At 42.7% G+C, this 27554-nt stretch overlaps 1 protein-coding gene across 1 annotated transcript in view; it reads left to right on the top strand.

Annotated features, from left to right (window-relative positions):
• The first annotated feature begins 32 nt into the window (after positions 1-32).
• LOC139385900 (mitochondrial intermediate peptidase-like) overlaps positions 33-27554 on the top strand; it is a 44344-nt gene continuing 16822 nt past the window's right edge. The window contains exons 1-18 of the mRNA XM_071131193.1: positions 33-514; positions 782-955; positions 3574-3662; positions 3749-3835; positions 3930-3993; positions 4097-4279; positions 4571-4727; positions 5107-5155; positions 5561-5621; positions 5788-5840; positions 9502-9655; positions 9791-9868; positions 10072-10279; positions 12351-12460; positions 12561-12635; positions 13073-13189; positions 16204-16325; positions 17616-17689. Of these exons, the coding sequence (XP_070987294.1) occupies positions 365-514; positions 782-955; positions 3574-3662; positions 3749-3835; positions 3930-3993; positions 4097-4279; positions 4571-4727; positions 5107-5155; positions 5561-5621; positions 5788-5840; positions 9502-9655; positions 9791-9868; positions 10072-10279; positions 12351-12460; positions 12561-12635; positions 13073-13189; positions 16204-16325; positions 17616-17689 (2005 nt within the window). The 5' untranslated portion in view covers positions 33-364. The remainder of the gene's footprint in view (positions 515-781; positions 956-3573; positions 3663-3748; positions 3836-3929; positions 3994-4096; positions 4280-4570; positions 4728-5106; positions 5156-5560; positions 5622-5787; positions 5841-9501; positions 9656-9790; positions 9869-10071; positions 10280-12350; positions 12461-12560; positions 12636-13072; positions 13190-16203; positions 16326-17615; positions 17690-27554) is intronic.

A 27554-nucleotide genomic window follows, 5' to 3' on the forward strand; every position in this document is an offset into this window, starting at 1 on the left:
ATAAACATTTTGATCAATTCATAGTATTCTTCAGCACAAAAATGCATTCCCCAATCATTAGCTAACATGTGGAAGCTGTTCGCTTGACTGTCAAATTCTACCAAATGCTTGCTAAAAACATATTTTACGTTCATCACTGGACAGTTAGCTATCAACCCATCTGAAGATATCTGGATTTTGCGTGTACAATACTTAACTTTATTCTTCAGCCTAATCATTCAAAGTGGATTGGTAGCTAAATTATTGGTTAACGTTAGCTAGCATGTCCTCGAAGTCGTTTCTCCATTGTTTACAGTACTAGCCGAGTCAGTGGGTTAGTCAGTCAAGTCATCTGTAGATCGCTAATTAACGTAAGTGCATTATCATGTCAGCTTGCAAGCGTTTGCTTTACATTGCAAAACACAGAGGGATATGGCCATCGATATGGAGGGGAAATGTCACCACTTGGTCACCTGTAGGAGCTGCCTTCAATGCCAAACCTCACAGAAGACTTGAGTTGTTTGAAAAAAATGTGGTATGTTAATTAAGTCATGAAACTACAGTATTCCCAAATGTATCTTAGCCTATGTGATGTAGCTAGTTGTTGTTTTATCTAACACTACTGTATTTGATTTGCACTTGTCACTACACTGTTTTTACAAACACTGCTTTGTCCTTCAGTCAAGAAAAGTAACTAATAGTCAGATTTTTCTGTTCACATAGCATTTGGTCTAGACTAGTAACAGTATTTTAAATTCCAACCCACATAATGTAGTCAAACAGTATCCTAAAACCTTCACAGGGCTTGTTTGGAGTCCCAGAGCTGAGCTCCCCTGCTGGCTTCGAGGTGACCACTAAAAGGGCTCTGAAGGACACACAGGAGCTGGTGGATAAAGTCTGCAGCAGCCCTCCTGGAGCTGTTACTGTGGAGACTTTTGACCAACTCTCAGACGGCTTGTGCAAAGTAGCAGACCTGGTAAGATGTATACAGTACCAGTCAAAAGTTTGGACACACCAACTCATTTAAGGGTTTTTCTTTATTTTATCTATTTTCTAAAGTGTAGAATAATAGTGAAGACATCAAAATGATGAAATAACGCATATGGAATCATGTAGTAACCAAAAGTGTTAAGCAAATATAAATATATTTTAGATTATTCAAAGTAGCCACCCTTTGCCTTGATGACAGCTTTGCACACTCTTGGCATTCTCTCAACCAGCTTCACCTGGAATGCTTTTCCAACAGTCTTGAAGGAGTTCCCACATATGCTGAGCACTTGTTGGCTGCTTTTCCTTCATTTTGCGGTCAGACTCATCCCAAACCATCTCAATTGGTTTGAGGTTGGGTGATTGTGGAGGCCAGGTCATCTGATGCAGTACTCCATCACTCCTTCTTGGTCAAATAGCCCTTACACAGCCTGAAGGCGTGTTGGGTCATTGCCCTGTTGAAAAACAAATAATAATCCCACTAAGAGCAAACCAGATGGGGTGGGATAACACTGCAGAATGCTGTGGTAGACATGCTGGTTAAGTGTGCCTTGAATTCTAAATAAATTCCTGACAGTGTCACCAGCAAAGCACCATCACACAACCACCTCAATACTTCACGGTGGGAACCACACATGCAGAGATCATCCATTCACCCACTCTGCGACACAGAGGTTGGAACCAAAAATCTAAGGACAGATTTACACTGGTCTAATGTCTGTTGCTTGTGTTTCATGGCCCAAGCAAGTCTCTTCTTCTTATTGGTGTCCTTTAGTAGTGGTTTCTTTGCAGCAATTTGACCATGAAGGCCTGATTCACGCATTCTCTTCTGAACAGTTGATGTTGAAATGTGTCTGTCACTTGAACTCTGAAGCATTTCTTTGGGATGCAAGTCATCACCACTTAGTGGCTGGTAACTCTAATGAACGTATCCTCTGCAGCAGAGGTAACTCTGGGTCTTCCTTTCCTGTGGCGGTCCTCATGATAGACAGTTTCATCATCAGGGATGCAAACTAGTCACCTTTCTGCGAAATTCGCAGTTTTGAATCCAAAATAGGTGACCTACGTGGTTCGTATAGATCCGACAAGAAAAGTTTAGGAGTTTGGCCTGTATAGGCTGTCATTTAAATAAGAATTTGTTCTTAAGTGACTTGTCTAGTTAAATATACAGTGGGGAGAACAAGTATGACACACTGCCGATTTCTCAGGTTTTCCTACTTACAAAGCATGTAGAGAGAGGTCTGTAATTTTTTATCATAGGTACACTTCAACTGTGAGAGACGGAATCTAAAACAAAAATTCAGAAAATCACGTTGTATGATTAAGTAATTAATTTGCATTTTATTGCATGACATAAGTATTTAATACATCAGAAAAGCAGAACTTAATATTTGGTACAGAAACCTGTGTTTGCAATTACAGAGATCATACGTTTCCTGTAGTTCTTGACCAGGTTTGCACACACTGCAGCAGGGATTTTGGCCCACTCCTCCATACAGACCTTCTCCAGATCCTTCAGGTTTCGGGGCTGGCGCTGGGCAATACGGACTTTCAGCTCCCTCCAAAAATGTTCTATTGGGTTCAGGTCTGGAGACTGGCTAGGCCACTCCAGGACCTTGAGATGCTTCTTATGGAGCCACTCCTTAGTTGCCCTGGCTGTGTGTTTCGGGTCGTTGTCATACTGGAAGACCCAGCCACGACCCATCTTCAATGCTCTCACTGAGAGAAGGAGGTTGTTGGCCAAGATCTCGCGATACATGGCCCCATCCTTCCTCCCCTCAATACGGTGCAGTCGTCCTGTTCCCTTTGCAGAAAGCGTCCCCAAAGAATGATGTTTCCACCTCCATGCTTCACGGTTGGGATGGTGTTCTTGGGGTTGTACTCATCCTTCTTCCTCCAAACATGGCGAGTGGCGTTTAGACCAAAAAGCTCTATTTCTGTCTCATCAGACCACATGACCTTCTCCCATTCCTCCTCTGGATCATCCAGATGGTCATTGGCAAACTTCAGACGGACCTGGACTTGCCCTGGCAAGGTTGGTAGGTGATCAAATACTTATGTCATGCAATAAAATGCAAAATAATTACTTAAAAATCATACAATGTGATTTTCTGGATTTTTGTTTTAGATTCCGTCTCTCACAGTTGAAGTGTACCTATGATAAAAAATTGCAGACCTCTACATGCTTTGTAAGTAGGAAAACCTGCAAAATCGTCAGTGTATCAAATACTTGTTCTCCCCACTCTATATTAAATACCTCATGAAGCTGCTTGAGAAAATGCCAAGAGTGTGCAAAGCTGTCATCAAGGCAAAGAGTGGCTACTTTGAAGAATCTCAAATATAAAATATATTTTGATTTGTTTAACACTTTTTTTTGTTTACTACACGATTCCATATGTGTTATTTCATTGTTTTGATGTCTTCACTATTATTCTACAATGTAGAAAATAGTAAAAAATAAAGTAAAAACCCTAGAATGAGTAGGTGTGTCCAAACTTTTGACTAGTACTGTATATATTTATTGTTATTAATGTAGAAAGCACAGGATAGAGTCAAAAAACAATCAATTTAATTTGACAGGTACAGTTATTTTTCTCCCCAAACCAGGCTGACTTTGTGAAAGTGGCACATCCGGAACCGTCCTTCCGTGAGGCAGCAGAGAAGACATGTATAGAGATTGGCACAGTTGTAGAAAAGTAAGTGCCATTGAACTAGGTCTAGTAGAATATGTTAATGAGTGGCATATTGCATAATGATTCTTCACTGTTTGTTTATCTCACAGACTCAACACCAATGTTGACCTTTGTAGAAGTTTAAAGAATTTGTTGGATAACAAAGAAGTTTTAGCTCAGTTGGACCCAGAAACAAGGTATGCTCTCCAACCTAAATCCTTTCACCGGTAGTTAATTTAGCGTAGACTTGACAGTTTCATTCAGGTAATGTAAATGTTTCTGTCTACCTAGGAAAGTGGCTGAGCTGTTCATGTTTGACTTTGCGATCAGTGGAATTCATCTGGATGAAAAACTGGTAAGGTACCCCTTTTAATTGTTTTTTAGTGTGTTGATAACCACCCCTGTCACATGTTTCTTTCATCTCCTTACTGTCTCTTTTCTGACTTTACATTTTGCAGCGGAAAGAGGCTGTCAAGCTTCACGTCAAGCTCTTGGATCTAAACAATGAGTTTCTTATGGGCTCTCACCTCCCAAACAGAATAGCAAAGTCGGCTATACCTGAGCACATTCATTGCCACTTTGCAACTGAGGGCAGTTTCATTCAGATTGGGGGTCTACACGCTGAGTCCTCTAATGACCTGGTATGTTTTCATTTGCAAATGTTTCTCTCTTTCACCACCTGGTAGCGCCAATCTCACATGATATCCAGTTGTACTGCTAGCGCAGCAGTCTATCTGGAGAAATGCCTACTTAATGCTGCTTAATGCTGTGTGAAATGCTATTGTTGAGTAATAGTCAAACTCTCTTTGTCCTGCATTTTCCTGATTTTGTCCTGATTTTATTTGATGCTCCATGCCTGGGAGGGTTGCTCTGTGATAGGGATGGCTAAGGGGTGAAGAACCTGAAACACATGCTTTTGACATTCTTTTCAGGTTCGGGAGGTTGCCTATAGGATTTTCCTCTACCCAAATGCAGATCTGATGGAGTGTCTGGAAGAGCTGTTGAAATGCAGGAACAAACTGGCCAAACTGGTGGGATATGAGTCTTACGCACACAGAGCTTTACAGGGAACCATGGCCAAAACCCCAGGTATTATGCTTCCGCCCCTGTCCCCCAACAATGACTTTCACTTCAATTAGTAAACCTTTGGCCTTTTTTGGATTCATATGTATAAGCATTGGTAGTGCTTCAGTGTATGATTAGGAGGGATATTTAGCAATGACTACCATTTCAGCCAGATACCGCCAAGTTAGTAAACATACTTGTTCAACTAGGTTTACCAGCAGTTTACATGAATGAATGAATGATTCAACCAATGCCCTCTATTAAACACAAACAAATCACCCAGGCAAAAACTGTCACCCAGTTAGAATATTACACTACAACTGTGCTACACTGTTGATGTTGGGAATGATAAAGCCTTTCTGTGTGACTGCTATAACATGGCCCGCCTTTCTTCTGCCCACAGAGACAGTGATGAACTTCCTCCAGCTACTGACGGACAAACTCTCCGAAAGGTACAGCACATAATACAAGTACAATAAAAAATGAGCTATGCCAAAATCAACACAATTTGTTCACCTTATATAGAGTATATAGCTATAAGGAAATATATAATCCACCTTGTCTTGAAAAGCTGACATGTATCCTCTCTACCACAAGGTGACGATATAACCTTGAAAGAGTGAAAGAGCTTTATAAGTTTAGTGAAGTGAAGGTTTGAAAACAAATACGTTTGAATTCCAATTTATATGCTGGAGCTTTCAGAGATCCAGTTATTTGGATACAGAATTGACTATAAAGCAGTAAATAATAGTTTGTTAAATAGATGAATACACTTTTCACATATTGAATTTGAATTAGGCCTGACAGTGAAGTCAGCAATCACATCAGCCACTCATTTGAAATCTCTTCCCATACAGAACCGCAATAGACTTTGAGATGATTAAAGACATGAAGACAAAACTCAACCCCCTTAATGCGGTAAATACTGCTTTGTCGTCGTTTATAAATATTTATATTCCAGCTGATGTAGCAATGTACATATAAAGATATGAGTCCATAGTGAGATGAAAAAAAGGTGAATACAAATGGTGGTGCGTTATTTATTCTTGTCACAAGCTATTAGTAATATGTTTATCTTCCATAGGAGCTTATGCCATGGGATCCTCCATACTTCAGTGGTGTGTTGCGTGCTGAAAGGTGAGTATTACAGTCCTAGATCTTTTATTCAAACAAAGCAACTGATCCAGTTATTCTCTGCCAACTGTCAATGAGATAAATCTGTTTGATTTCTATCTATCTGTCTGTAGTTGGGGTGGGTGGCAACTTTGTATTTCAGTGCAGCGCATCATTTTTTATTTTTTTTTACCTGGTCTTCCTCGGATATCAATTGTGTTAGGAGAGGAGCATGGGAGCTCCCGAGTGGCGCAGCGGTCTAAGGCACTGCATCTCAGTGCTAGAGGCTTCACTACAGACACCCTGGTTTGAATTCAGGCTGTATCAGGCCGTGATTGGGAGTCCCGTAGGGCGGCGCACAATTGGCCCAACGTCGTCCGGGTTTGGCAAGTGTAGGCCGTCATTGTAAATAAGAATTTGTTCTTAACTACTTTCCTAGTTAAATAAAGATTAAATAAATGGGAGCTACGTAAGTCTTTGTTTATTCTTTTCAATATAATCATGCTGGATCAACTTCCTTTGCGCTCAGTTGCGCTGTCACCTCATTTTACCTGAAGATTTTACCCTCTGCGTTTATATAATTGAATGAATTATCCTTGCGTAATACATGTTCCCTGTCATTTTTATTTATGTGATGGAACATATCCAAAACAATGGATTAGAATATGCAACCTGAATCACTGTTGCCATGCTACAGTATAGAAAGACAGAGTTTGAATGTGTTAGGCAGATGAGAACCATCCAAAATACAGTGAGGACCCAGACAGCATTCAACTCAACCTGAACTCATTGCAGGAGTAAATCCCATTTTAGTCTGTCGGGGAAAGGATATCTCCAATAGCATATACAATATTATCTGTTGAGACCCTATGCATTTGTTCTAGTGTGCGTAATATATTCTGCAGTTTTAATGCTGATTAATGGGCTTTGGGTGGTTAAGAAAGCGTATTATCTTTATTGTCAAGGGTAATTCATAAATGTCATGATTCACAGATGGAGAAGTGGAATGGCCTAATCTGCTGTGAACGTTTGAGTGAATGGGAGATGTGGTTGGTCACATCTAGCGTCTCCAGTTTTGCGCCGGTCTCATGTCGTCTTTTACGGACATTATTAATGAACTGCTTTTCCACTCAGGCGCTCACCAGAGACCTATAAGTCTAACGGTTTATTAAAGCTTTAATGCAGACATTCCAGGTCCTGGGGGATGGACTCAATGGCTGTTTCCACAATGGGATTTGGCACAACCTCTGTCTGAGGAGGGGGAGATATGTTGGAGAGTTTTTTTTATTTTTTTTTTTAACTGAGGAAAATCTGTTTCCGAATCTCTTTCCCCTCAGCCCTCTTCTTGGTGTGCTATGTTGGTTGTTAGGAGTTGGGTTTAGAATGCGGTCGGTTCCCTGGGATGGCTGGTTGCCCATAGTTACCACCACCGTTAAGTGGCTCTTGTTGCCCTTTTCTCTTAGTCAGCAGCATTAGTGGTTTGCAGTTCCTACTGAAGTCAGTTGGAGAATGTTCATGTCCTACTGAAAGGAGTTTCAGATTATGTGTGGTAAATGAAGGCCCAGTAGTACATCATGTGCAAGATAGTATAAATTACTCCCTTTAATAGTCTTTAGGAAAGATCATATGATTACTGCTATTATTCCATTAGCAGTCGGTGAAAAAGCTTCCTGTTGCCACAGAATTTGTCCCATATACGGTGCATTCGGAAAGTATTCAGACCCCTTGACTTTTTCCACATTTTGTTACGTCACAGCCTTATTCTAAAATTGATTACATATTTTATCCTCCCTCATCAACCTACACACAATACCCCATAATGAGAAAGCAAAACATGCTTTTAGAAAAAAATAATAAGTATTCAGACCCTTTACTCAGTACTTTGTTGAAGCACCTTTGGCAGTGATTACAGCCTCGAGTCTTCTTGGGTATGACGCTACAAGTTAGGCACACCTGTATTTGGGGAGTTTCTCCCACTTTTCTCTGCAGATCTTCTCAAACTCTGTTAGGTTGGATGTGGAGCGTCGCTGCACAGCTGTTTTCAGGTATCTCCAGAGATGTTCGATCGGGTTAAAGTCCAGGCTCTGGCTGGGCCACTCAAGGACATTCAGAGACTTGTCCTGAAGTCACTCATGCGTTGTCTTGGCTGTGTGCTTAGGGTTGTTGTCCTGTTGGAAGGTGAACCTTAGCCCCAGTCTGAGGTCCTGAGCGCTCTGGAGCAGGTTTTCATCAAGGCTCTCTCTGTACTTTGCTCCAATCATCTTTCGCGCAATCCTGACTAGTCCCCCAGTCCCTGTCGCTGAAAAACAGCCCCACAGCATGATGCTGCCACCACCATGCTTCACCGTAGGGATGGTGCCAGTTTTGCTCCAGACGTGACGCTTGGCATTCAGGCCAAAGAGTTCAATCTTGGTTTCATCAGACCAGAGAATCTTGTTTCTCATGGTCTGAGAATCCTACAGGTGCCTTTTGGCGAACTCCAAGCGGGCTGTTGTGTGCCTTTTACTGAGGAGTGGCTTCCGTCTGGCCAATATACCATAAATGCCTGATTGGTGGAGTGCTGTAGAGATGGTTGGCCTTCTGGAAGGTTCTCCCATCTCCACAGAGGAACTTTGGAGCTCTGCCAGAGTGACCATCAGGTTCTTGATCACCTCCCTGACCAAGTCCCTTCTCCCCTGATTGCTCAGCTTGGCCAGGCGGCCATTTCTAGGAAGATTCTTAGTGGTTCCAAACTTCTTCAATACTGCATAAATGCTTTGGTACCCATACCCAGATCTCTGCCTCGACACAATCCTGTTTCGGAGCTCTACAGACAATTCCTTCGACCTCATTGCTTGGTTTTTGCTCTGACATGCACTGTCAACTGTGGGACCTTATATAGACAGGTGTTTGCCTTTCCAAATCATGTCCAATCAATTAAATTTACCACAGGTGGGCTCCAATCAAGTTGTAGAATAATGTCAAGGATGATCAATGGAAACAGGATGCACCTGAGCTCAATTTCGAGTCTCATAGCAAAGGGTCTAAATACTTATGTAAATACGTTTTTTTATTTACAAAAATAAAATGTTTTCACTTTGTCATTATGGGGTATTGTGTGTAGATTGAGGATTTGTATTTATTTAATCCATTTTAGTGTAAGGCTGTAACATAACAAAATGTGGAAAATTCAAGGGGTGAATACTTTGAATACTTTTCGAATGCACTGTACATCAAGCAAGGAGGCCACATCATGGTAATCATGTCTGTAAAGCTGGGCGTAGGAAATGGGCTTCTCACTGGTTTTAATTCAATCCAAATTAAATTTGGATATGCCTCCAGGGCAGGCATTGCTTGCTTCAAATGGGTTGCTTTGTCCACACCAGAAGTGAGTAATTGTGCATGCTCCCCAAGATTGACAGGAGCCTTGCAGATCAACTGATAGGGCTTCCCCTTTTATGTCTGCTAGTCTGAGAGCGTTAGTCCGAAGAGTCAGCATGACAAGTGTTAATCAGAGCATCAAGTAGCTTTAGGGGGAAATAAGAGGAATCTGTAAAACACCATCAATAACTATGGAACCTTGCTAATAGATGCCCATTTGGTTTTAGCATGAGATTCCTGCAATTGTCTACAGTAGCTTGTCACAGTCACACAACTGAGATTAGGCTGAAGTGTTTGTCATATTGTGGTTGTGTTTTGGTTACAGGTACAACATTGAGCCCAGCCTCTACAGCCCCTACTTCTCCCTGGGGTCTTGTATGGAGGGCCTGAACAGCCTCTTCACCAAGCTCTATGGAGTCTCTATCATGTCTGAACATCCAAGTGCAGGAGAGGTGTGGAATGATGATGTCCGCAAACTGGTAAAAAAAAATATATATAACTATTCAAATGTTCCTAGTGTTTAAGCTTTAATTTGTTTGCTGTGATTACATAGTCTAAATTGTGTTTCTATGGTGTGATCTCCTAAGTTTACTGTTTTGTCACTTCCTGTCCAGGCTGTAGTTCATGAGACAGAGGGGTTGCTGGGATACATCTACTGTGACTTCTTCCACAGAGCAAATAAACCTCACCAGGTAGACAGAGCCTCACACGCCACACCCGCAACGCAACCGGCTTTCTTTAAAGATTACATGAGTTTCAGTAGATCAAAAAAGTTAGCTAGCATGTTCAAAAGAAAAAAGTATCTGGCCCTGTGGCACTGATCTTGAAACCAGCAGTACATAGAATGTATTTCAAGGCAGGGCCTCAATGTTCTCTTTGTCTCTCCCTTCCTCAGGACTGCCACTTCACCATCCGCGGTGGGCGGCAGTGCCAGGAGAGCGGACAGTACCAGCTGCCTGTAGTGGTGCTGATGCTGAGCCTGCCCCACCCCACCAAGAGCGCCCCCACCCTGCTCACGCCGAGCATGATGGAGAACCTGTTCCACGAGATGGGTCATGCCATGCACTCCATGCTAGGGCGCACACGCTACCAACACATCACAGGTCAGCCATGCTCATCTGACATTCTCAGAGTTGAACTGTTAACTTTAGCAGCTTTAGCCTGGCATTGTGCTTATGGGTAATTCCAGAGTGATGCTGAAACGTCCAAGTCGTCCTTGTCCATAGAGTTTTATGGTTTGTTTAACTTTGCAATCATTGGTTTTTGTTTGACATATACATTTTAAAGTGAAAAATCGGATACTTAGCATCACTCTGTTACCATTGTATTGTCCCTATGTACACTGCTCAAAAAAATAAAGGGAACACTTAAACAACACAATGTAACTCCAAGTCAATCACACTTCTGTGAAATCAAACTGTCCACTTAGGAAGCAACACTGATTGACAATACATTTCACATGCTGTTGTGCAAATGGAATAGACAACAGGTGGAAATTATAGGCAATTAGCAAGACACCCCCAATAAAGGAGTGGTTCTGCAGGTGGTGACCACAGACCACTTCTCAGTTCCTATGCTTCCTGGCTGATGTTTTGGTCACTTTTGAATGCTGGCAGTGCTTTCACTCTAGTGGTAGCATGAGATGGAGTCTACAATCCACACAAATGGCTCAGGTAGTGCAGCTCATCCAGGATGGCACATCAATGCGAGCTGTGGCAAGAAGGTTTGCTGTGTCTGTCAGCGTAGTGTCCAGAACATGGAGGCGCTACCAGGAGACAGGCCAGTACATCAGGAGACGTGGAGGAGGCCATAGGAGGGCAACAACCCGGCAGCAGGACCGCTACCTCCGTCTTTGTGCAAGGAGGAGCAGGAGGAGCACTGCCAGAGCCCTGCAAAATGACCTACAGCAGGCCACAAATGTGCATGTGTCTGCTCAAATGGTCAGAAACAGACCCCATGAGGGTGGTATGAGGGCCCGACGTCCACAGGTGGGGGTTGTGCTTACAGCCCAACACCGTGCAGGACGTTTGGCATTTTCCAGAGAACACCAAGGTAGCCTGACTGCCATTAGGTACCGAGATGAGATCCTCAGACCCCTTGTGAGACCATATGCTGGTGCGGTTGGCCCTGGGTTCCTCCTAATGCAAGACAATGCTAGACCTCATATGGCTGGAGTGTGTCAGCAGTTCCTGCAAGAGGAATGCATTGATGCTATGGACTGGCCTGCCCGTTCCCCAGACCTGAATCCAATTGAGCACATCTGGGACATCATGTTTCGCTCCATCCACCAACGCCACGTTGCACCACAGACTGTCCAGGAGTTGGCGGATGCTTTAGTCCAGGTCTGGGAGGAGATCCCTCAGGAGACCATCCGCCACCTCATCAGGAGCATGCCCAGGCATTGTAGGGAGGTCATACAGGCACGTGGAGGCCACACACACTACTGAGCCTCATTTTGACTTGTTTAAAGGACATTACATCAAAGTTGGATCAGCCTGTAGTGTGGTTTTCCACTTTAATTTTGAGTGTGACTCCAAATCCAGACCTCCATGGGTTGATAAATTTGATTTCCATTGATAATTTTTGTGTGATTTTGTTGTCAGCACATTTAACTATGTAAAGAAAAAAGTATTTAATAAGAATATTCTGATTCATTCTGATCTAGGATGTGTTATTTTAGTGTTCCCTTTATTTTTTTGAGCAGTGTATTTGTACTGTTTATGTGAATAATAATATGGGAATGACTGTATGTAAAGCTCTCTCAAATCAATAGTCCTAATAGTGAGGAGGATTGATTTCGGTATCAATGGTTTCATCCTCAGCTTGTGTAGTGGGTGGTGTTGTGAATAACATCTTATAATGATGGTCACAGGTTAGAATGGCATGCGTAGAGGCTGTGTTCAGTCATGGTGTGGAGACTTGAAAAGGCCTGTTAAATACAATTCAGAATGATACGGCTTGGTGAGGAAATCCACACTGGTTATCATTGGATTGATTGCATGCTCCTTTACTTGTTAGATAAAGACTAAGGATACGCCTTAGCAAGTAACTCAAGATGCGTAAAAATGTCAATTTCATGGCGAGAGACATCCACTTAGATAACATAGATCAGACATCCACTTAGATAACATAGATCAGTAATGGAGCAACTTGAGACTGCTTTTGTCTTCTCAGGAACCAGATGTGCCACTGACTTTGCTGAGGTCCCCTCTATTCTCATGGAGTACTTTGCCACTGATTATCGTGTAGTGAACCAATTTGCCCGCCATTATCAAACAGGACAGGTACACAAACTCACCATTGTTTTTATGTTACTAGATGGGTTACTGTAAAGGTATGGTGCTGTAGTCCGGCTGAGAAATGAATGTCTTTGTGTTTTTGCAGCCTCTGCCTCAGAGCATGGTGGCTCGCCTGTGTGAGTCCAAAAAGGTGTGTGGTGCGGCAGACACTCAACTACAGGTAAATCCCCCTGACATACAACAACAATGAACAAAATGGGTCACAGCTTTTCCTTGAATGGGATACATTAACACTCATGGGTTACGTTGACACTGAACTCTCATGAAAATGCACAATACAAGGGCAAAACATTTTGCTCTCAAACTGTTTAAAATGTACTGGCACGGCAGCAAACACTGACAACTGTTATCTGCTAATCTTTATAGTAGTTTTTTAACAAGGTATCCTATATTGTTACCGTTGCTTTAAAAACTCAAACACAAATGACATAAGTGCTTTGACTGAGTGATTGATGGTAGTTTAGAGACTTAACAGATATCAGCCTTTTTCAGGCAACAGAAAATGACTTAACTCTAAGTGGGATATTTGGGAATGTTTCAAAGGTTTAACATGTAACTACATGAATGATTCAGCATGTTTATTTTTTATGTGGACAGATTTTCTACTCTGCTCTGGATCAAATGTATCATGGAAAACCCCAAAACCGATCAACGACTGATATCTTAAAGGACATGCAGCATAAATTCTACGGCCTACCGTACACTCCAAACACGGTGGGTACCTCAGTATCAAAATGCCCTTTGCTTTCACTGAGTTGATCTGTAGAACTTTGATTAAGAGCTCAATTACAGCCTTTACAGTTAATGAACGTTTGAGGGGACATTCTTTGTCTAATCCCCAAATTTTTACCACAGTGCCTTCTCCCGTGCAACAGAGGGACAAAAACAGCAGAGAGAGGGAGTTATTTTTTGGATTCTTCCCTGGCTTTGTGGTTTTATAGCTCTTACCCAGGCGCAGCACCGTTTAAGGGATTAAAGGTTTTTTGGAGGCCCTGCTCAAATAACAAAGCAGAGGTATACTTTGAATGAGCACTCCCTGGGGGAAATATTTGAAACTCTTCTTTCTGTGGTCCTTTTAATGAAAATAGTCAGGAGGGAATAGAGAATGTAAAACACAGCCATCATTTAACAGGAATGGTCATCATAAGGCATTTATCCTCATCTGTAATTATGTTGGCCATCAGGAATAGACGTCACTCAGTCAGAACTATATTCCACCTTCTTTAATTGAGCTTACAAGCCATAGTTGCTTTACCCTCGCTAAAAGTCCTACTTCCGCTTTTATCCATGCAGCTAACGACCTCCCAGGGGAGTAATTTTTCTTTAACTATAAAACCATGCCGAAACTCAACATTTCACTCAAATGACATGTTATGATGGGATGAGTAGTTTTCCTCCAGGATCTGTCATGGGATTGGAGCAAGTGAAAACAGATTTGTTTATATTCTGCTAAAAGGACCATATTTAAAAAAATAAAAAAAAAATGTTTTTTTCTCTTCTCTCCCTGCGCTCGCAAAAAATCAGTGAAGCCAAACTTTCCACACTAAACTGAACATTTTAATGGCTAATAGGTTACAGAGAGACCCAAATGATAAACACTGGGGTGATTGTAACATGTGTATGGTTTATAGGCCAGGGGTATCAGTTCTGACTGGAGAGAAAGACTATCATCTGTTGTTGAGTACATGGACCAAATGGGAATCCCTGGGCCTGCAATAATAATATTTGGAAAATGGCAGTAAGCATGACATTCAATCTGCCATGTTGATGATTCTTTGTTTTTATCTGTTTTCTCTGAGTCCTAGAAAGTCAAGACATGTTATTTTCTCATGAGTAGTGCTGTGGGGATGATGCATAGGCCTACCCCTGCGCATAAATTCTAGCAGCTTGGTCTGCAAGTATGCCTTTTATCTAATACTTAGGAGAACAGAGTGACATGCTTCTCTGACTTTCCGAGTCTTTGTCTGTGTGGATCAAAAGGGATCTGTCGCTGAGATGTTGACTGGACTATGACCTTCTCAAGTTGGACAGCTCAAAAATAATGCAGAGCACTGGTGTCTGAACTGATTAGTTTGAGTGTTCACTGTCCCTCTCTAAGTTTTAGCCATTCTTTGTAATACCTGTAATTACGTTTCATGTTCCAAGGTGTTGTGCGGTTGGGGATATCTTGCCACAGCAAGATGAGGGTGAGTTCAAACCGGGTGACCCCGATATATGCTATAGGCCTCTGGTACTGCTATAGGCCTCTGGTACTACCGTCTGGGCGGCTGGTGAACTCTCTCCTCATGATTTGTGCTCAGTTTCCCAATATTTTGGTTTCCCCAATGTACTGCCTCTGTCAGGAGTACTGTTTATCCTTATTAAAGTCATTATGTCCCAGATGGGACCCGTCATGCAGACACTTTGCGGCTTCAGCCTGTTTCACGCTAGAAGATCATCCGCCCAGCCTGGAGAACTCTTTCACACTGCCCGCTGTTTAAATAAGCAGCACCTCTCTCAAAGGCTGAGCACAAGGTGCTTTATACTAGCCCCTTTAAACTCAACTATCGCACCTATCCAAGACGGTACTGTAAAGAGCACAGTCGGGGAAAAATCTTCTCCTAAGAGCTGATGTCACTTGTTAATTTATAAAGATCTGGGCCCACATTTGGATGTTAGTTAGGGCAACTTCATTTGATGATATCTATGTGGCTCTAGCAAGGTTCGTAAGGTTCCTTATGCATTACAGGCTCAATGCTCTGATACAATACTTAACAGTACTTAGCTTTTCATTTGTGTTTTACAACAACGGTGGAGAATAGGGTATCATTTAGTTTTGTTTCACTACTGCTTTCTGACTGACTGAGTGAGTGTTTGCCAGGTGAATTTCCCCGGAGTCCAAAATCAGGCCTGATCATAGAGCACGTTGTCTTTACAGATAGGAAGTTGGACCCTTTAGGCAACCAGGGGAAAAGGAAATGTATGCACTCTGCCATTTAGGAATTTCCATGTTTTGTTCCTTTTAAAAGCAAAGTAAAAGGTTTAAAGTAAAATGTATACAGTTAAATCAAAGTCCATATTTGACTTAATCATGGGCCAATTGAACAGTAGCATAATTTTTGAAGCAGAAAAAACAGTGACCAGACAGTAACAAGAACAAACTTCAATGGACTGTCTTTAATGGCCCAAATAATATTGGGTATTTTCCTGAGGAGGAAGTAGATGATGACAGAAGAATGTCTCTGCTTGTCTTTTCCTTTAGCAACCTTTATGAGCGGGAACAGTTAAGCCTTCAAAGCTGAATTAGCCTTTCTCTCCAAACTAAACTCTAAAAAAAAAAACATTTTTTGGTACTTTTATTTAACTAGGCAAGTCAGTTAAGAACAAATTCTTATTTACAATGACGGCCTAGGAACAGTGGGTTAACTGCCTTGTTCGGGCAGAACGACTGATTTTTACCTTGTCAGCTCAGGGATTTGATCTTGCAACCTTCCGGTTACTAGTCCAACTCTCTAACCACTAGGCTATCTGCCGCCATGCGTAAGCTATTTTAATTGCATTCAATCTGTCTGTTTTTGTTATTGTTTTTTTATGTGAGATAAAATGTTTATTTGTCAGTATACATACAGTGGTGGTCTTTCTGAAATCATTCAGTGGAACCTGTTGAAAGCCAGTTTAATTTGGGTTATTTATTGGGTATGGTGTTAATGATGTTGTGATCTTGTGAAATGCTTTTTTTTCTTTCGCAGGCATGGCAGCTGAGATTCAGCCACCTCATTGGCTACGGGGCCAAGTACTACTCCTATCTCATGTCCCGCGCTGTGGCCTCCATGGTGTGGAAACAGTGTTTTGTTCAGGATCCTTTAAACAGGTGAGCCTGTGATCCATTCAGCGTGTCCTCACATAAACTCTTCATCATGAAATACACACAATATCAAGACATGGTTGTCTGCTGCACATACTTAACTTTTATAGGTGTGACTAAATGCAGGGTCCCTACGGAAGAAAAAATCAGTTTACTGTAGCAATACAATGAACTTCCTCCGAGGCAATCATAAATCGGTGAAACATGACTTTATTAATGTCAAAATATACCAGGACCATTTGGTGATGTATTTTTGTGTGTCCCTCAAGATTTTTTGCCATGTGTAATCAATCACACACCGGGAACTGTTTATGCTACATTCAATGATAGTACAGTTTTATTTATTTGTTATTTTACCAGGTAAGTTGACTGAGAACAAATTCTCATTTGCAGCAACGACCTGGGGAATAGTTACAGGGGATGAATGAGCCAATTGTAAACTGGGGATTATTAGGTGACCGTGATGGCTTGAGGGCCAAATTGGGAATTTAGCCAGGACACCGGGGTTAACACTCTTACGATAAGTGCCATGGGATCTTAAATGATCTCAGAGAGTCAGGACACCTGTTTAATGTCCCATATGAAAGAGAGCACCCTACACAGGGCAGTGTCACTGCCCTGGGGCATTGGGATATTTTTTTAGACCAGAGGAAAGAGTGCCTCCTACTGGCCCTCCAACACCACTTCCAGCAGCATCTGGTCTCCCATCCAGGGACTGACCAAGACCAACCCTGCTTAGCTTCAGAAGCAAGCCAGCAGTGGTATGCAGGGTGGTATTCAGTGTGTCTGTTGTTATATCACTGAAAGTTACAGTACATTTGACTGCAAGGTATAAACTTGTTTGCATTTCCAAGAAGACCGAGGCAAATGCTCTCTGACAAGCAACCTTCCCTGAGTAGTGTTAAGTCTCTCAGCTTGACATTGAACATGACATTAATATGAAATCCACACCAGATTGGCAGGTGTGGTACAGTAATCCAGTTAGAGCCACCAGCGTCCACATTATACAGCCCCACAGTCCTCCCTATCAGTTCTGCTCTGACTTTGACTTCACAGAGGCTTTGTTTAGAGATTCACCTCAGAGATTTGAGCCCCGCAGTCCTTTTTTCTCTCTCTGTCTTACTTTCTCTCCTTTCCCTTTGACATTGTTTATGTTCCACCTGTGGTTGTCGAACCTCTGTTTCCTATCATCAGCCCTGTGAGGGGAGAGCTGAGACTTTGCTCAGGGTAGGGAAGAGGAGCTGCTGGAGGAGAATGCATGTGACTGTAATCTTATCTTTCCTCTCTCTCCCCCAGGGACATGGGAGAGCGCTACCGTAGGGAGATGCTTGCCCATGGGGGAGGGAAGGAGCCCATGCTCATGGTGGAAGGTATGTCACGGTCTTGACCAATGTGCCCTCTAAGCTGCGCACTTGTGCGGCCGAGCACCTCCTCCAGGAATGCCGCGAAGTGGTTTCTTGCATCATAAAACACCTTAGCAGTTTACAGTCACCTATTTGGCCCATGGTGTTAGACTAAGTAAAAAATCATAAATTAATGTCTGGCCCTTCATAATGTAAAACCGTTTTTAAAAGTCTTGTGCAAATCACATTTATTTATATAGCTCTTCGTACATCAGCTGATATCTCAGTGCTGTACAGAAACCCAGCCTAAAACCCCAAACAGCAAGCAATGCAGGTGTAGAAGCACGGTGGCTAGGAAAAGCTCCCTAGAAAGGCCAAAACCTAGGAAGAAACCTAGAGAGGAACCAGGCTATGTGGGGTGGCCAGTCCTCTTCTGGCTGTGCCGGGTGGAGATTATAACAGAACATGGCCAAGATGTTAAAATGTTCATAAATGACCAGCATGGTCCAATAATAATAAGGCAGAACAGTTGAAACTGAAGCAGCAGCACGGCCAGGTGGACTGGGGACAGCAAGGAGTCATCATGTCAGGTAGTCCTGAGGCATGGTCCTAGGGCTCAGGTCCTCCGAGAGAGAGAAAGAAAGAGAGAATTAGAGAGAGCACACTTAAATTCACACAGGACACCGAATAGGACAGGAGAAGTACTCCAGATATAACAAACTGACCCTAGCCCCCCGACACATAAACTACTGCAGCATAAATACTGGAGGCTGAGACAGGAGGGGTCAGGAGACACTGTGGCCCCAGCCGAGGACACCCACGGACAGGGCCAAACAGGAAGGATATAACCCCACCCACTTTGCCAAAGCACAGCCCCCACACCACTAGAGGGATATCTTCAACCACCAACTTACCATCCTGAGACAAGGCCGAGTATAGTATAGCCCACAAAGATCTCCGCCACGGCACAACCCAAGGGGGGGCGCCAACCCAGACAGGAAGATCACATCAGTGACTCAACCCACTCAAGTGACGCACCCCTCCTAGGGACGGTATGAAAGAGCCCCAGTAAGCCAGTGACTCAGCTCCTGTAATAGGGTTAGAGGCAGAGAATCCCAGTGGAAAGAGGGGAACCGGCCAGGCAGAGACAGCAAGGGCGGTTCGTTGCTCCAGAGCCTTTCCGTTCACCTTCCCACTCCTGGGCCAGACTACACTCAATCATATGACCCACTGAAGAGATGAGTCTTCAGTAAAGACTTAAAGGTTGAGACCGAGTTTGCGTCTCTTACATGGGTAGGCAGACCATTCCATAAAAATTGAGCTCTATAGGAGAAAGCCCTGCCTCCAGCTGTTTGCTTAGAAATTCTAGGGACAATTAGGAGGCCTGCCTCTTGTGACCGTAGCGTACGTGTAGGTATGTACGGCAGGACCAAATCAGAGAGATAGGTCCTCCCTAGCAAGCCCATGTAATACTTTGTAGGTTAGCAGTGAAACCTTGAAATCAGCCCTTGCCTTGACAGGAAGCCAGTGTAGGGAGGCTAGCACTGGAGTGATATGATCACATTTTTTGGTTCTAGTCAGGATTCTAGCAGACGTATTTAGCACTAACTGAAGTTTATTTAGTGCTTTATCCGGGTAGCCGGAAAGTAGAGCATTGCAGTAGTCTAACCTAGAAGTGACAAAAGCATGGATTAATTTTTCTGCATCATTTTTGGACAGAAAGTTTCTGATTTTTTGCAATGTTACGTAGATGGAAAAAAGCTGATTTGTGCAATGTTGGCCTGCATTGAACACCACAGCTATATCATAGAAATCAAAAGCTTTTTCCATGTGAAAATAATATGGGATTTGCTCCATTGATTTTGTTGGTAGGCCTGCATTATGGTCAAATAGCCAACTGGCTACTGTTTAAAATTGTAAGGGTACAGCCTCAGTGTTCACTGTAAACGTGCCCCGGAAGTTGCAAAAGGTTGTCACAACGTACATGTTTCCGCTCACAAGACCTAAAATGTGCTCATTTGAGGGAATATTGGACTTGACTTTTTTTATATATATTTTATTTTTATTTTTATAAAGAGTGTTTTATCTCATCACTGCAACTCCACAACTGGCTCGGGAGAGACAACGGTCGAGTCATACGTCTTCCGAAACATGACCTGCCAAACCGCGCTTCTTAACACCCACTTGCTTAACCCGGAAGCCAGCTGCACCAATGTGTTGGAGGAAACACAGTTAACTTCTTGATGCACCCATCCCTTTAGCGGGATCATTTTCGTCAACATCCACTGAATTGCAGAGTGCCAAATTCAAATAAAATGACTAAAAATATTTAATTTTCATGAGTTTAGTTTGTTGTTAACAGCTTAGCTTGTTAATCCACCTGGCATGTCAGATTTCAAAAAAGCTTTTCGGCGAAAGCATACCAAGCGTTTATGTTAGGACATCTCTCTCAGCAGACAAAACATTGCAAACAGCTAGCAGCAAAGTAGATTGGTCACACAAGTCAGAAAATAAATAAAATGAATCGCTTACCTTTGATGATCTTCGGATGTTTGCACTCCCAGTTACACAATAAATGTTCCTTTTGTTCCATAAAGATTATTTTTATATCCAAAATACCTCCATTTGGTTGGCGCGTTACGACGGGGCAGACAAAAATTCCAAATAGTATCCGTAAAGTTCGTAGAAAAATGTCAAACGTTTTTTATAATCAATCCTGTTTTTACAATATATCGATAATATTTTGATAATATTTCAACCGGACTGTAGCTTCTTCAATAGGAGAGAGAAAGAAAATGTCTGCTCCACTCTGTTGGCGCATGCAAAATGCTGCTGGCACCCAGCCATCCAATGACACAATGTGATCTTTCTCGCTCATTTTTTCAAAATAAAAGCCCGAAACTATGTCTAAAAACTGTTCACACGATGTGGAAGCCATAGGGAAAGGAATCTGGTTGATATCCCTTTAAATGGAGGATAGGCATGCAATAGAACAGGGAGATTCGTTTCTCTTAGGCACTGGTTGGATTTTCCTCAGGTTTCCGCCTGCAATATCAGTTCTGTTATACTCACAGACAATATTTTGACAGTTTTGGAAACTTTGGAGTGTTTTCTATCCTAATCTGACAATTATATGCATATTCTAGATTCTGGGCCTGAGAAATAGGCAGTTTCATTTGGGTACGTTTTTCATCCAAACACTGCCCCCTACACTCAAGGTTAAACTGACGACTGAGTCAGCCTGCAGGTGCCCGGCCCGCCACAAGGAGTCGCTAGAGCTTGATGAGCCAAGTAAAGCCCCCTGGCCAAACCCTCCCCTAACCCGGATGATGCTGTGCCAATTGTGCGCCGCTCTATGGGACCCCCGGTCACGGCCGGTTGTGACACAGCCTGGGATCGAACCTGTAGTGATGCCGCAACACTGCAATGCAGTGCCTTAGACCCCTGCACCACTCAGGAGGCCCCCTGATGTACTTTTTTAGTGTCCATTAGACTAGGAAGGAAGGTGTCAACCAACTTAACTATATTTCAATGAATTGTGTTCAGAAGAGACTAGGTATGTCTGCTCTAGGTGATCCTTGATAACCCGGTGGAACTAGAAAGAGCCAGCAGTAGCCCACCAGATTTGGGTCATAATTCCAGTTATTCACACCTGCTGCTGTTGTGGTTAGCCTGACCTGCGATATGGGCCTCAGAATGGAGGACATTTAGCTTTCCAGCATTTTTTACTGCCTCTCTTACCTTGTGTTTTACTGGGGCTCTGTCATTATAGAGCTATATAGCCCCTTGTTTGGTGGTGGTTAGTCTTGTATGGTGGTAACTGTTAAGCTATAACAGAACACAAGCCTTTATACATGGTGGCAGTGCCACGAGTGGAGGTCATCCTCCTGCCCTTCGACCCCCCCCCCCCCCCCCCCCCCGGCTCAGAGCGGGGGGGGAACCAGCATTGTAATATCAGGTGACGACGGGTACTGTTAATCTCCCAGCAGGGTCACGCCATTTCATTGTCCTTACAGTTGTCACTCGGCCTATGAAATTACAACTGCCAGGATACTGTTCCACGTTATTAAAGCAGCTGATTAATCAAATAAAATGTTATTTGTCACATGCGCTGCATACAACAGGTGTAGACTATGAAATGCTTATTTATGAGCTATTTCCAAACAGAGTTAAAAAGTAAGACAAATTTGCTAAAATGTTAATAGGAAATGGTAACACAATAAAAGAATACGACTATATACAAATCTAATTTTATTAGTCACATGCGCCAAATTCAACAGGTGTAGTAGACCTTACAATGAAATGCTTACTTACGAGCCCCTAACCAACAATGCAGTTTAAAAAAATACGGATAAGAATAAGAAATAAATGTAACAAGTAATTAAAGGGCAGCAGTAAAATAACAATAACGAGACTATATACAGGGGGCTACCGGTACAGAGTCAATGTGCGGGGACACGTTAGTTGAGGTAATATGTACATGTAGGTAGAGTTATTCAAGTGACTATGCATAGATGATAACAACTGAGAGTAGCAGTGGCGTAAAAGAGGGGGGAGGGCAATGGAAATAGTCTGCGTAGCCATTTTATTAGATGTTCAGGAGCCTTGTGGCTTGGGGGTAGAAGCTGTTTAGAAGCCTCTTGGACCTAGACTTGGCGCTCCGGTACCGCTTGCCGTGCGGTAGCAGAGAGAACAGTCTATGACTAGGGTGGCTGGAGTCTTTGACAATTTTTAGGGCCTTCCTCTGACACCGCCTGGTATAGAGGTCCTGGATGGCAGGAAGCTTGGCCCCAGTGATGTACTGGGCCGTTCGCACTACCCTCTGTAGTGCCTTGCGGTCGGAGGCCGAGCAGTTGCCATACCAGGCAGTGATGCAAACGTTTTTTTATTTTTTATTATTATTATTTTTTAAATAATATGTTTATTATTTTCCAATAAAAAATCTAATAAAAAAGACAGCAATACTAACAATGACATTGATTGTACTGTTGAATGGGATGGCCAATTTAGAGGACAAAACAAAACTTAACTCACACATACACAAAATAAAACAAAATCCTATTAGGTGGTGCATGTATAAGAAGACAGCATATAGTCATTACAAGCAGTGTAGTTAAGCCAAAAATAAATATTGAGTGGAGTACAGCACTGAGTAGCAGCAGATCGTCAACCCAGTTATGAAGCGGGACTAGGCCATTTATCCAGTATCGGCTGCCATATTTTGTAAAACATTGGACTTCTATTGGAAGTATTGTATCGAATCTTTTCCATATGTATTACATTCCCTAAATACCGTAACCACATTTCAAAGGTAGGTACCGTCTCCAATTTCCAAAATTGCAATATGAGCCTTTTGGCTAATAGAGTACAAAGATAGACAGTTTTCCCTTCGTGGTTATTCCCATCAACTGTACCAAACAGAGCGATCAATGGGTCTGGGGCTAGAACTCTATCAAAGGCTAGATAAGTAATAAAAAATGAGAGCCCGGTAAACATGTAACTTAGGACATGTCCAGAATAAGTGGGTCAACGTCCCCTCGTCCTGCTTGCACCTCTCACACAGTGGTGAGGTGTTCGGGAATATTTTATGCAGTTTTACTTTTGAGTAATGTAACCTGTGTATCACCTTAAACTGTACAAGGTTGTATCTGGCATTCACTGAATTGTGGTTTATATTCCTGAGAGCTTCTACCCAGTCCTCATCTGAGATTTCTGAACCAAGTTCTTGTTCCCAAGCCCTTTTAATGGTGTCTGTGGATACCTCTATGTGGGCCTGTAGCACATCATACAGTCTAGAGACCGACCCTTTTGAATGGGGTTTGACAAGGATCAAGCTATCTAATGTAGGACTATTTGGCTTCATGCCATACTTTGGGATATGTGTCCTTATGAAATTCCTGATTTGGAGGTATCTGAAAAAATGTGTTGTTGGTATGTTGAACTTTCCCTGTAATTGTTGAAATGAAGCTAACTGACCATCTATGTATAGATTACCAATTGTTGTGAGCCCCTTCTCCCTCCACTGTGAAAACACCATATCATCCAATGCAGGGTGGAAAGCATGATTCAGGCAAATCGGGCTGTCAATGTATACAGTGGGTATGTTAAGAAAATACCTCATCTGTTTCCAGATCCTAAGCGTATGACAAATGACTGGGTTAGAGTTATAAGTGGATTTTTTCACATATGATGGGCTATTAACAAGTGCAGGGAGTGAGGAACGTTGACAGGAGGCCTGCTCAATCAAAAGCCATGAAGGCATATCCTTCTGTCTCATCGCAGGTAAACTTTCCCTCCAGAAAGACACAATGTTCAGATTAGCAGCCCAATAATACAGTTTAAAGTGAGGAAGGCCAAAGCCCCCCTCTATCTTGTACTTGCATAAATGCTTCTTTGAAATTCTGGCTGCCTTGTTATCCCATAAAAATGGAGTTACTATTGAATCCAGTTTCTTAAAATAGCTTTGTGGTATGAAATTGGGTAGACATTGGAAGAGGTAAAGAAACCTGGGTAGGACAACCATTTTAATAGCGTTTATACGACCAACCAAGGAGATATGCAGAGTTTTCCAAAAATGTATATTTTGTTTAAGCTGATATATTTTCATGTCCCAATTCGCTTTCAATAGCTGATCAAGGTCTCGTGTCACTACAATGCCAAGGCTTGTGAACTTGTCCATCACTGTTCTAAACGGGGTAGATTGCAGAAATTGCATATCCACAGGCCGTGATATTGGCATCAACTCACTTTTTTGCCAGTTTATCTTGTAGCCAGAGATAAACTTGTGTTTATCAAGTTAAGTAAGGGTGGAATAGAAGTTTTAGGCTTGGACAAAAACAAAAGAACATCGTCTGCATATAGGGAAATTTTGTGCTGTGTGTCCTTTATTTTAACAGAAGCTATATCGGCACATGCCCGAATGCGAGTAGCAAGGGGTTCCATGGCTATAGCGAAGAGAGCAGGCGAAATAGGGCACCCCTGTCGGCACCCCTTGAACAAGCGGAATGACTGCGACATTTCTTGATTGGTTACCACGGACGCCATTGGGTGTGCATAAATAATTCTTATCCAATTAATATATTCCTTTCCAAACCCGAAGTGCTCCAGAACCGACATCATATACTTCCACTCAATCCGATCAAACGCCTTCTCTGCATCAAGAGCTATTACCACTGCCTCAACCTTATGATCGTGATACATTACGTTGAAAAGGCATCTCAAATTGTAGGATATATGTCGGCCCGGGATAAAACCTGTCTGGTCAGGGTGTATGATGTCGGAAATATATGTTTTCAATCGGTTTGCCAATATCTTTGTCAACACCTTGTTTTCTATGGGGAGTAACGACACGGGGCGATAAGACGACATCTCCATGGAATCCCTATCTTTTGTCAAGATCAGTGCTGTTGTAGCCTCATACAGTGTTTGCGGGAGTTTGTCATTTTCTTTGGATTGTTTAAACATTCACAACATAAGTGGAGATAGACTGGCGCAGTTCTTCTTATAGAATTCTATTACATATCCATCGGGCCCAGGGGCCTTGCTGTTTGGAAATTGTGCTATCACTGTGTTAATTTCCTCTAAAGTTATCCCAGCATCGAGTGCAGCAGCTGCCCCCCTGTCTAGTTTAGGAAGTTCACATTCAGCGAGAAAGCGTTCCATAGTTTGTGGTTCAGTAGCATCGCATTTTGATTGGTATAGCTCTGAGTAAAACTGCGCAAAGCATTTATTAATATCCTGCGGATCTGTTACTATTTTACTCTTCTTGTCTTTTTTTGTGAATAGCCCTAGATGCCTGTACATGCCTTAGCTGTCTTGCTAATAATTTATGTGGTTTGTCACCCAGTTCAAAATAACTTTGTTGCGTTCTAGCAAGTAAAGAGCCCACCCGTTTCGAAAGGATGGTATTGTATTCATATTTTAACTTTGTGATCTTCTCAAGGACTGTATATGAGGAATTCTCCCTAAAAACGTTTTCCTGTTCCCCTAACTCTCTTTCAATTTCTCTCAGCCTAGTATTGGCGCGTTTCTTCCTCTCTGATGTATAAGAAATAATGTAACGTCTAATCACAGCCTTTAGAGATTCCCAAAGGGTGGAGTCGTCAACATCCCCCATGTCGTTAGTTCAGAGGAAAAAGGCAATCTGCTCCTTCAAATACTGACAAAAAGCCTCATCTTTCAGCAGGTATGCGTCTAAGCGCCACGGTCGCCGACCTGTCGACATATTGTCGAGTTTCAGCACCATGGACAGAGGAGAGTGGTCCGTAATTAGAATAGGGTGAAAGGTAACCGACTCAGCTGCTAAAATTAGTTTGGAGTCCAACAAAAAATAGTCAATTCTGGAATATGATTTATGAACTGATGAAAAGAAAGAATAATCCCTGTCTGTTGGGTGCGTCAGTCTCCAAATATCGACAATGTTAAGGTTTGTCATCAATGTATTTAGACAAACACTGGCATTTGATTGTTGAAGTGACCTTGATAGCTGTTTATCTAAAAGAGGATATAATGTACAGTTAAAGTCCCCTCCAACAATAACACTTGTATCCGAGATATTTGGTATGTCCTTAAATACCCTTTGAAAAAATTATGGATCATCGAAGTTGGGTCCATATAAATTGGTTTCGAATTCAGTGTACCAGCCACAATAATATACCGACCATTAGGATTTGAAATCGAGGATGAGTAAACAAAAGGAATGTTTTTCCTTATCAGGATTGCTACCCCTCTCGCTTTTGCAAGTGATGCAAACTTAATAATGGTTTTGGAGTTGTGCCTGGCCGTGCAGTCATGAGTGAACAGAGAGTACAGGAAGGGACTGCACACAAACCCTGAGGGGCCCCTGTGTTGAGGATCAGCGTGGCGGATGTGTTGTTACCTACCCTTACCATCTGGAGGCGGCCCGTCAGGAAGTCTAGGATCCAGTTGCAGAGGGAGGTGTTTAGTCCCAGGGTCCTTAGCTTATTGATGAACTTTGACGGCGCTATGGTGTTGATTGCTGAGCTGTAGTCAATTAATAGCATTCTCACATAGGTGTTCCTTTTGTCCAGGTGGGAAAGGGCAGTGTGGAGCGCAATAGAGTTTGTGGATCTGTTTGGGCGGTATGCAAATTGGAGTGGGTATAGGGTGTCTGGGATAATGGTGTTGATGTGAGCCATGACCAGCCCTTCAAATCACTTCATGGCTACAGACGTGAGTGCTATGGGTCGGTAGTCATTTAGGCAGGTTACCTTAGTGTTCTTGGGCACAGGCACTATGGTGGTCTGCTTAAAACATGTTGGTATTACAGACTCGGACAGGGAGAGGTTGAAAATGTCAGTGAAGACACTTGCCAGTTGGTCAGCATATGCTGGCAGTACACGTCCTGGTTATCCATCTGACCCTGCAGCCTTGTAAATGTTGACATGTTTAAAGTCTTACTCACATAGACTGCGGAGAGCGTGATCACACATTCTTCCGGAACAGCTGGTGCTCTCATACATGTTTCAGTGTTATTTGCCTCGAAGTGAGCATAGAAGTAGTTTAGCTCGTTTGGTAGGCTTTTGTCACTGGGCAGCTCTTGGCTGAACTTCCCTTTGTAGTCTGTAATGGTTTGCAAGCCCTGCCATATCCAACAAGCGTCAGAGTTGGTGTAGTACAATTAGAGATTAGTCCTGTATTGACGCTTTGCCTGTTTGATGGTTCGTCGGAGGGCATAGTGGGATTTCTTATAAGCTTCCGGGTTAGAGTCCTGTTCCTTGAAAGCGGCAGCTCTAGGCTTTAGCTTTAGTGCGGATGTTGCCTGTAATCCATGGCTTCTGGTTGGGGTATGTATGTACAGTCACTGTGGGGACGACATCATCGATGGACTTATTGACGAAGCCAATGACTGAGGTGGTGTACTACTCAATGC

The sequence above is a fragment of the Oncorhynchus clarkii genome, chromosome 27 (assembly GCF_045791955.1).
Source record: "Oncorhynchus clarkii lewisi isolate Uvic-CL-2024 chromosome 27, UVic_Ocla_1.0, whole genome shotgun sequence".
Lineage (NCBI taxonomy): Eukaryota > Metazoa > Chordata > Actinopteri > Salmoniformes > Salmonidae > Oncorhynchus > Oncorhynchus clarkii.